This window comes from Octopus bimaculoides, chromosome 22 (genome assembly GCF_046866305.1).
Source record: "Octopus bimaculoides isolate indiv1 chromosome 22, ASM4686630v1, whole genome shotgun sequence".
Classification (NCBI taxonomy): Eukaryota; Metazoa; Mollusca; class Cephalopoda; order Octopoda; family Octopodidae; genus Octopus; species Octopus bimaculoides.
Genome location: NC_142949.1, coordinates 6,932,200 through 6,943,839, shown reverse-complemented (window position 1 = coordinate 6,943,839; position 11,640 = coordinate 6,932,200). Strand labels below are relative to the sequence as shown.

The 11,640-nt window shown below is 37.5% G+C and overlaps 1 protein-coding gene across 2 annotated transcripts in view; it reads right to left on the bottom strand.

Annotated features, from left to right (window-relative positions):
• Window positions 1-1,114: 1,114 nt before the first annotated feature.
• The window catches only part of LOC106872670 (uncharacterized), a 64,390-nt gene continuing 53,864 nt past the window's right edge, over window positions 1,115-11,640 (bottom strand). The window contains exons 20-24 of one of the 2 annotated variants that reach the window (XM_014919779.3): window positions 7,534-7,638; window positions 5,864-5,931; window positions 2,611-2,749; window positions 1,857-2,017; window positions 1,115-1,199 (exon numbers count right to left, since the gene is read on the bottom strand). In XM_014919779.3, coding sequence (XP_014775265.2) covers window positions 1,160-1,199; window positions 1,857-2,017; window positions 2,611-2,749; window positions 5,864-5,931; window positions 7,534-7,638 — 513 coding nt within the window. In that variant the 3' untranslated portion in view covers window positions 1,115-1,159. Of the gene's footprint in view, window positions 1,200-1,856; window positions 2,018-2,610; window positions 2,750-5,863; window positions 5,932-7,533; window positions 7,639-11,419; window positions 11,598-11,640 lie in introns of those variants that run through there. The other variant, XR_008266538.2, reaches the window with a different exon arrangement.

The following is an 11,640-nucleotide window of genomic DNA, read 5'->3' as shown; positions in this document are numbered from 1 at the left end:
GAGAAATTAGGTTTCTCAAAACTAGAAAGGAGAGAGCTGATTCAAACTATCACTGGAACTGCAAAAATTTGTAAAAAAAAAGAACGTTTCCAGAAGTTTATCATTTAAGTATGTAAGTGCATGTCTAGACATGCAACTAACTATATGCACAAGAATACATACGTAAAACGCAACATACAAATCTGCACGTGCACTGACTCTAAATACTGCACATACACATACATGCAAAAATACCATTGTTGTTCATGTTGAAATTCCAATGAAGGAGCCTTGGATTTAAGTTAGAAACTGGTTCTTTCTCTATTGGTAAGAAATCTTGAAATAAAACCGAATAATGACATACATATACACAGCAGGATTCTTTCAGTTTCTGTTTAACAAATTTCTCCAGAAGGCTTTGGCCAATCTGGGCTTTAAGCAGAAGACATTTGCCCAGGTTACCACACAATGAGACCGAACCAAAAATCTCATGGTCAGAAAGCAAACTTTCTCAATCTCACAGCCAGCCATGCCAGTCATAGGGATTGTGACAGAAAAGATATGTGAAACCAATCATAGAGATTCTGACAGCAAAGATATGTGAAACCAATCATATAGATTCTGATGGCAAAGATATGTGAAACCAATCATATAGATTCTGATGGCAAAGATATGTGAAACCAATCATATAGATTCTGATGGCAAAGATATGTGAAACCAATCATATAGATTCTGATGGCAAAGATATGTGAAACCAATCATATAGATTCTGATGGCAAAGATATGTGAAACCAATCATAGAGATTCTGATGGCAAAGATATGTGAAACCAATCATATAGATTCTGATGGCAAAGATATGTGAAACCAATCATATAGATTCTGATGGCAAAGATATGTGAAACCAATCATATAGATTCTGATGGCAAAGATATGGGAAACCAATCATAGAGAGTCTGATCAAAAAGATATGTGAAACCAGTCACAGAGATTCTTATAGAAAAGGTATGTGAAACCAGTCATAGGGATTCTGACAGTAATGAAATGTGAATCCAGCATTACTGCTGACATTGCGCAGGGGTAAAATCTGTCTTCTATAAAATTGTTTGACTCTTGTTCTAGAAACCAATCTCACAATGCTTTTTGTCCATGAAATTTTTATTTTCAGATTTTTATTGTCCATTATAAAACTTCTTTTTTGAGTTTCTTCTTGTGATTGGCACTGAAAGACATAAGGATATGTAAATGTGAGTGACAGGTGAGGCTGTGAGTATGAATGAAGGTGTTTGTGAGAGAAATTAAGTTTGTAAACATACAAGTGTTGTACAGTTGCTAGGTGCTGAGACTAAAATTATGTTACAATAAAAAAGATCATCATCATCATCATCATCATCATCATTTAATGTCTGTTTTCCATGCTGGTATGGGTTGAACGGTTTAACAGGAACTGGTCAGCCAAGGAGCTGTCCAGACTTCAATTGTCTGTAGTGGGATGGTTTCTATGGCTGGACGCCCTTCCTAATAATGCCAACCACTTTACGCAGTTTGCTGGGTGTTTTTGCATTCCACTAGCATGGGTGTGTTTATGCAGCATTGGCACAAGTGCCTTTTATATGCCACCAACACCTGTAAAGGTCAAGAAGAAGAAGAAAAGCAACAACAACAACAACAGTAAAAACAACAGCAGCAGCAGCAGCAGCAGTACCAGAGAGGGCTGCACCAGAGAGGACTGCACCAGAGAGGGCTGTACCAGAGAGGGCTGTACCAGAGAGGGCTGCACCAGAGAGGGCTGTACCAGAGAGAGCTGCACCAGAGAGGGATGCAACAGCAACTACACCAACAACAACAATAATAATAATATCTAAATATGGCTACTTACAAATCTGACATCACTGGCCAATGTACATAGTAGGAGAAAATGAAAGGTTCTGTTAATTCATGAATGATGCGGAGCTCATTAAGAAGTCTCATTTGGTCTGCAACCCAATTAAATTTTCGTCTGATTTCTTCAGAAGGTATTGCAGGAATCTTCTTCTTCTCCTGAAAGAGCGATGAATGCATCAATTAGCAGAGAGTCATGTCTGGGACTACTAACCTGGGATGACCCCAGCTCCATCAAGCAAGAGCATGAAGCAAGCAAGCAGTAGGGGTTGACATGGGACCACCAGCGATGGGGAACATTGGTGGACCAGGTCAGCTCTACACATGATGATATATCTGGGACTACACACCCGGGATGACCCCAGCTCCATCAAGCAAAGCATAAAAGGGGAATTTTTCAAACCGAAATTTTACAGCCAAGAAAGGTGGTTTGATTTGTACATCAAGACAACTTAAGAGGACCCAAAATTCCATATGAAATGCAGCAGGATTTGGAAAGATAGTGACACTGTTTGAATGTTTACACAGCCTGATATGATATTAAGTTTTAAACACATCTTCAGACTCTGTCCCCATCATCCTGTTAAAGTACCCAGTCCTGAATACATCCCATCTCTCCCCAGACCCCTCCCCAACACCACTGATCTCATGTTACTCTACATTACCCTTCGATTCCTTACAAAGGCACCAACGCCTGTCTCCAGTCTTGCCCTTCCCCGAGACCTTTCTCTTACTCCTGGTGAAATACTTACAATTTTAGCTCTTGGTTTTCCAACCATTCTCTTGGTAAATTTTCTGGATTTCACTTTCTTTGGCAAAACTTTTGCTTTCTCCACAACCTTTGTCTTTGCTTGCTTGTCCAAAGGTTTAGCCACTTGTCCTGGAGTCACTCTGCAAAGAAAATGACTTCTTTCTGACAGATTTATCTGTTGACCTCAGGTTGAGTCGACATGGTTGTCATGTGATACTTAGAACCACATTGACTCACAATCTTACACAGGTCAACAATGTAGTAACTTAGTGACTAGTGTAGTATGTGGTCAATATAAACATTTAATTTACATATAAAGTATGAGGTGCTATTAAAAAGTTACTGGATTAGTTCTGTAGTGCACCAACAGATGGCAGCACATGGTTGTCTACAGTGAGAGCTAGCAGTAACCTTCATGAGGCAGCATGTTGAGTGACATTGCTGTGTTTATTTCACAAGTTGAGAAATTTGTGTTTTTGTGATTATGTGTATGCCATAGTCTGCAATTTTGTCATGGACAGGAACAAAGAGCCAACACGAAGTTTTGTGTTAAACTTGGGAAGTCTGCTACAGAGACATTGAGCATACTTTGGCAAGCAGTGAGGCAATGGGTTGTACACAAAGTTTTGAGTGGCACAAGGGCTTCAAAAGGGGAACAACATCACTGGAAGATAATGAGTGATCTGGAAGACCTGCCACAAGTGTCACCCATGGAAATGTGGCCTTGTGCATCGAGAATTTGTTCTCCAGGGCCAGACCATCAATTGAGAGTTCTGCTATTATGTTTTGAAGTGTCTGAGAAAGGACATTTGGCAAAAGCGATCATATCTGTGGAGCACGAAGAACTGGATTCTTCACGAAGCTCTCCTCATTTGTGAGTTTCTTGCCAAAAGCAATATGGTATTGTTTCTGTACATGCTTTATTTGCCATATTTAGCACATGGGGACTTCCATCTCTTCTCCAAGATGAAAAAGCAGCTCAAAGGTTGCCATTTAACACTGTTGTTGAGATTCAGAGTGAATTGCAGAAGGTCCTCAACTTGCTTATGGAAAGCGACTTACAGGCTGGACTCCAAAAATGGCAGGAACACTGGGACGGGTGTATTGCTGTGCAAGGTGATTATTTCAAAGCGGATGATGTTAAAACTCAGGTAAATAAGTTATTTTTTTATTAAACATAACTCGTCTTGGAACTTTCTGATGTAACCATCTAGAGCCAACATATGAATGTACAGTTATCATAGAGTCAACATATACATACATCATCAACAAATAAATAAACAGACAGCATATAATATACATATGTCTTCAATGCAGAGTCAACAAAACATATATATACAATCGATATTTAATCAATAGATAAGGCAGTGAGCTGGCAGAGTCGTTAGCATGCTGGGCGAAATGCTTTGTGGAATTTTGTCTGTTTTTACGTTCTGGGTTCAAATGCTGTCGGGGTGGGCTTTGCTTTTCATCCTTTCAGGGTCGATAAAATAAGTACCAGTTGAGCAGTGGGGTTTGCTGGCCTTGTGCAAAACTAAAGCATTTACAATCAATACAGTTAACATACAGTCAACATACAGTCAACATACAGTTAACATACCAGTTAACATACAATAACCATATACACATGCAGCCAACAAATACAACCATTATATATGTACACATATAAGCAACACACACACACACAACCAAAAAATACATATATAATCAATATATAATTGTTAAACAGGACAGCAAACATTAAGGCAAGGCAAACATCTCAAATCGTATACATTATTATTATTGGAAAAAATTCGAAGTCTTACAGCTGTTTCTGGGATATCCTTGAGTATGGGATAATCTGCCATCAGAGACAAATAGGGAAATAAATAGGGATGATGGAATATTCCTATACTGGGGGATATCCCAGAAACAGCTGTAAGACTTTGAATTTTTTCCAATAATAATAATGTATATGACTTGAGATGTTTTCCTTGCCTTAACGTTTGTTGTCCTCTTTAACAATTATATATCCACTGCATCGGAAATCGACAATGGCTCCATAACTACCATAATTGGTTATAACCTTGGAGCCTTAGCAATCTGTTACAGCACTTATCTAGCGTACCTAATCATTTAAATCACCTGAGAACTAAACCCCCATACTTTGTATACAATCAATCAATATATATATATATATATATATATATATATATATATATATATATATATATATACACGTACAGGGCTGCGAGCTGGCAGAATCGTTATCACGCCAGATGAAATGCATAGTGGCATTTCATCAGTCATCATGCTCTGAGCTCAAAATTCTGCTAAAGTCCACTTTACCTTTTATTCTTTTGGGGGTCAACAAAATATATACCGGATGAGCACTGGGGGGGGGGGGGGTGATCAATGTAATTGACTTACACCCTCTCTCAAAATTGCTGGCCTTGTGACAAAATTTGAAGTGAATATCTATATACACATACAGTCAACATATACAAACGCAATCAACATACACATGTTGCCAATATGTACATATATTTTTTTATGTTTTTGTTTTTACTTGTTTCAGTAATTAGACTGTGGCCATGCTGGAGCACTACATTGAAGAATTTTAGTAGACCAACTTGACCCCAGGGCTTACTTTTTCAAGCTTGGTACTTATTCTTATTTCTTTACTGCCCACAAGGGGCTAAACATAGAGGGGACAAACAAGGGATTAAGTCAATTACATCGACCCCAGTGCGTAACTGGTACTTAATTTATCGACCCCAAAAGGATGAAAGGCAAAGTCGACCTCGGTGAAATTTGAACTCAGAACGTAGCGGCAGACAAAATACTGCTAAGCATTTCGCCCAGCGTGCTAACGATTCTGCCAGCTCACCACCTGGTACTTATTCTATCAGTCTCTTTTATTGAACCATTAAGTTATAGGGACATAAACACATCAACACTGGTTGTCAAACAATGGTGGGAGATAAACACAGAGAAAGGCTTTGGTCAGCTCGAGGCTAGAGTAGAAAACACTTGCCCAAGGTGCCACACAGTGGGATTGAATCCAGAACCATGTGGTTGGTAAGCAAACATCTTACCACACAGCCACACCTGTGACTATATATGATCAACATATACATACTCGATCAACATATATACAGCAACCATATATAGTCAGCACATGTAGCCAAAACGTCCAGTCACCATATACAGTTTCTGAGCATTATCAAAATAAGACGGGTTTAGTAAGCATCTTTAAGAGAAAATTTTCTTACTCTGGTTCCACCTTGGGAGGAACTTCATAAGCTTCTTCAACTGTTTCTTTCAAAGCTTCATATTCTTCCTACAAATAAACAAAATTGGTAAATATATCAATTCCACTTGAGAAAACTGCCTCTATATACCCCCTGTACAACTATATACATCTGTCTGTTTATCTACATCTTGTCATGTCTGTTTGGTGTTTGGCCTAGTGGTTAAAAGTGTTGAGCTCAGCTCATAAGGTTGTGGGTTTGATTCCTGGATCTGGCAGTGCATTTTGTCCTTGAACAAGGCTTATCTTTACTCCAATCAACTCAGTCAGAAATATGCTTGCTCAAAGGGATTGATAATCCAAACGATTATGTATAGTGCAAAAATTATGCAAAGGAACCTTTGATTTAAATAAAACCACACCACCCAAGTCTACTCTAACCTTCAGACCAATCCTCCTTTTCTAGAATGCCATCCCTCTAGAATTCTTCCCATTCTCAAGTCTTTCATACAGTCACTTGTTCAGCAACACCATCTGCATTAAACTCATTGGTTCCAGACACTTTTTAAAAGCTGGGCACAACTCTTTTCAGTGATTTCACTGACCTTAAAAGCTTATAAAAGGCCACAGACACAGCTCCTCCGCCCAGTGCCTGCACTGATCTCAAAGAACCTGTGAGGGCCAAAGAGCACCAACCAGTGCATTCACGTGTTTCAGAGAGCCTATGCAGGGTGGTGGGCACAACCCTCATTTTACAAATTAAACCATTGTAATACTAGAGAATTAAAATATTATTAACTGCAAGTTTGTATATTTGGAAAATGAATGTTTAAGTTTGTATGTCAAGTGCAAATGGATTAGTGATGTCTCACAGTAAGCTGTTGATCAGGGTAAAAAATATTTTTTTGAATTTTTGTGTATATTTTTCAGAAAAAAAAAAAATACAATAAAGTGATTTTCACAATGTTAACCTTAAAGCCGATATATTTTTGTGGTACCAGTAAAATCCAAAAATTACTTTCAAATTTGTTCTATTTTTTTCAATTACAGTTGTGTGAATCATTTCAATGTATTTTATACAGCAATTAAAATAAATTTGACTAAAACATATAATGATGTATGTTTCTCATACATCATTATACTAAAAAAGAGCTAGCACATATTATATGTGAGAGATATTTTTTCCAGAGATTTCACCTGCCATAATTGTAAGAATGCATTTTATAGGAATGCATATTATGGATGAATTACTACAATATTCGAATTTTTAATCTAATTTTGATGAAGAGCTTTATACACAATGTAATCAGTCTAATTTCCTCATGGCATATGATTTTTTTGTCTTAACTTTTCTTGGATTAATTGCCATTCACAATTCTTTATTTTGATTTTCCTTCTCTATCAGTGGCACTGCAGATAATTACCTGCTGCAGTTATGAAGTTCAGAATCTTCTCCCATTTCCCCCCCATTGTTTTTAACCCTTTTACATTTTAACTGGTCATATCTAGCCCAAATATTTCATCTGTTTTATATTACAATGTCAGTGTAAAAATAAACAACCACATCATCAAAATCTCAAAGCTATAAGATAAAGCATGATAGAGTCAAAACATTGTGAATAAATAAACATTGAATTTGACAGAGAAGTCTGAATGCTAAAGGGTTAAACCAAAAGATATTTTCAAACTTACTGCATTAATTTTCCCGTCTTCATGTTGACTGGTTATAAATTCAGTGACATCTTCTGGTTTTGGTGCTTGTGGCTGAAGACTTTGCAGTGTATCAAAAATTCGATTCTGAAATTTTCAAGTATTTAAATAATAAGTTATAGTAAATTAATTTATACAGCAATTAAAATAAATTTGACTAAGTTCTCTGGTTTCATACACCATTATACTAATAAAGAGTTAGTGCATATTATACATAAGAGGTATTTAATGCTGTAACCCTTTTGTTATCAATCCAACAGAGAAAATCCTTGGATTTTGTTATGAAAGAATCCTGAACACCCCCATGTGAATGAAGGTGGATTAACCGATTACAATAAATGCGAACTGTCAAAGGGAGTAATTGACAGGTGTTAGTTTGACCGTGTTGCTTTACCATGTTAGTTCAACGTGTGTTGGTTTAACAGTCGGTAGTTGAAACAGTGAATAACAAGTATCATATCTACGTTCGAGTGGTATGAAGTATGTTCTGTGATAGGTTACTTTTAGACAACCACAACCAACCATTTATTTGTGTAATACCATTTTACACCAGATGTGTATACACATGTCATAACAATTTTATGTTATAACGCTTGTTAAAAAATACTCTAAATTAAATCTTTCCATGAAAATTTCATGTTGATTTATATTCCAAACACTAGCATAACCTTTTATGTCAAACCAACTGGAACTGCACCAATTTCCTTGATACACACTTTTTGCTTTAGCCCTTTAGTTGTGTGAATCATTTCAATGTATTTTATACAGCAATTAAAATAAATTTGACTAAAACATATAATGATGTATGTTTCTCATACATCATTATACTAAAAAAAATCTAGCACATATTATATCTGTCAAATGTAACAATTATATTCTTTTATTCTTTTACATGTTTCAGTCTTTTGACTGTGGCTATGCTGGAGCAGCACCTTAAAGTGTTTTAGTTGAAGAAAGCGACCCCAGGACTTATTCTTTGTTATCCTGGTACTTATTCTATTGGACCCTTTTGCTGAACTGCTAAGTTACAGGGACATAAACACACCGCATCAAGTGTCAAGTGATGGCAGGGGGACAAATACACACAAACACACACATAAATATATATATATATATATATATATATATATATATATATATATATATATATACACGACGGACTTCTATCAGTTTCCATCTGCCAAATCTACTCACAAGGCTTTGGTCAGCCTGAGGCTATTGTAGAAGACACTTGCCCAAGGTGCCATGCAGTGGGACTGAACCTGGAATCATGTGGCTGGAAAGCAAGCTTCCTACCACACAGTCATGCCTGTGCTTATTATATATTCACAGTTCTGGATCAACCATACATTATCTCGTAGTCCTGAGATTTCAATGGTGTGATTGTTTATATTTAGAATGACATTGTATGAGATGTGTGAGAGGCCAGATCTGGGCAGTTTGAACATAAAACATGCAGAATATTTGGACCAGATATGGTCAGTTTAAATGCTAAAAGGTCAAAGCAATCTAAATTAAAACCTTCCATCAAAATTTTATCTTATTTTCTTCCAAACATCAGTTTATTAATGGCAAAGTTATTTAACTAAGTTCTTTGTCATTTTCAAAATCAATCAAAATGGAGGCAGTTATATTTCAACAGAAATATGGTAATAAAAGGGCTAAAGTGATCAAAATGAAAATCTATCAGAATTTTATGCTAATTTGTTCCAAACACCAGGTTAACTAGAAAAGCACTCGGAGAGCGCAGACCTCCGCCAAGCAGCTCGTTTCCACCCTTATACACGCATGCTGAAAATCGCCCAATTTCCCAAACCAATACTGGCAAAAACATAACCTCCTTGGCGGGGGTAAAACGAAAATAACAGCCATATGATTTTAAGAAAAAATAACCCTTTAAAAACAGGAATCATCTGAAGAAGTTGACAACCACCAACATCATCAGCAGCATTGTTATTGCTTCCACTTCAACCACATACACCGCCATCGACGTTATCATGACGGTTACCTTGACAGTCACTTTCACCACCACAACCAGTATAACCACTGCAATACCACCATCACACAGCTAACACTATCATCAACACCACTATTACCACCATCACCTCAGCATCACACATCACACCGCTCCTGTTGCCATTATAATTACCGATACTATTTTATCCTCCTCCCATACTTATCTTGACCATCGTCATCATCAACACTGTCTCTAAACAGCAACGCCCCCATAGGTTATGTGCAAACGATGTGTTTTCAAGGGAGATAACCAAAGAACGTAACATTGTAATACTTCATGTAAAGTAAATATAACAAATGAAAAATCCTTCAAGAATCCATAAAAATTCCCGGATCACTACCAAAATTTCATCATCTGTTCCTTGTGTCATTACCAACATTTCCTGCAAGTTTCATTAAATATCGTTCACAACTTGTTGAGTTATTTTGCACACAGACGGACAGATGGACAAACCAATGCCAATGAAAACACAACCTCCTTCCTTGGCAGAAGTAATAAAAACAAAGTTATTTTACTAAATTCTTGATTGTTTCCAAGATTAACACAAATTCAGTGTATTTTAACAGAAATATGGTAACAAAACAGAAAAAACAAACACTGAGCTAACGAGCTGATTCAACACTTAATCCTTTTAATACCACCTTGTCAGAGACAATTCCTGGTTCTATGAAACGAACTTCCCATTTTGAAGTAATCTTAATTAAAACCATTCATCAAAATTCTATATTCATTTGTTCCAAACGCTGGTTTGATAACGACAAAGTTATTTTACTAAATTCTTCGTTATTATCTTTAAATTCTTCGTTAAAATCAATTGAAACAAAGAAGTGTATTTCAAAAGAAATATGGTAACAAAAGGTTTACTGTCAAATAATTAGGGGTAGGAGGAGGAAGAGGGTGTATTTATTGTTGTTGTTATCATTGTTTAACTAAGATCAACCTTCGTCCAACAGATATATTCTTTGATTCTTGTTTCAGTCATTTGACTGCAGCCATGCTGGAGCACCACCTTAAAGGATTTTATTAGTCAAAGAAATTGACCCCCAGGACTTATTCTTTATAAGCCTACACCAGGCTTCAATCTGATTTGGCAGAGTTTCTACAGCTGGATGTCCTTCCTAACGCCAACCACTCCGAGAGTGTAGTGGGTGCTTATAACATGCCACCAGCACGAAGGCCAATCTGGCGGTACTGGTAATGGCCATGCTCAAATGGTGTTTTTTACATGCCACCTCCACAGGAGTCACTCCAGTGGCACTGGCAACGACCTCACTCGAATGTTTTGTTCACATGCCACCGGCACAAGTGCCAGTAAGGCGACACTGGTAACGATCACACTCAGATAGCAGAGTAGCCATGTAGCTCCTTTACAACAACAGCCTGCTCAATTCCAACTTCTTCCCTCGTTCCTTAATCCCCTTTTGGTATACAAAGATGTCTTCCCTTCCTGGGTTTGTGAACTACATTGTGAGCTGAATAGCACTGGTGGTATGAAAAAAAAGCACCCAACACACTCTGTAAAGTGGTTGGCATTAGGAAGGGCATCCAGCCTTAGAAACAATGCCAAAGCAGACACTAGACTCTAATACTGTCCCTGGCCACATTAGACCCTTGTCAAACCATCCAACTCATGCCCGCATGGAATGTTAAGTGGTGGTGGTGATGATGATGATGATGATGACTGATATATTACACACTATGGACAACAGTGAAGGCACGTGGCTTAGTGGTTAGGGCATTTGGCTCACGATCGTAAGGTCATGAGTTCAATTCCCGCCGACATGTGTCCTTGAGCAAGACACTTTATTTCACGTTGCTCTAGTCCCCTCAGCTGGCAAAAATGAGTAGTACCTGTATTTCAAAAGGCCAGCCTTGTCACACTCTGTGTCACGCTGAATCTTCCTGAGAACTACGTTAAGGATACACATGTCTGTGGAGTACTCAGCCACTTGCATGTTAATTTCACGAGCAAGCTGTTCTGTTGATTGTAGCAGCTGGGACCCTTGTCATCGTAACCGATGGAGTGCGCCTTAAAAAATACAACATTTATAACAACATATATGGTTTTATAT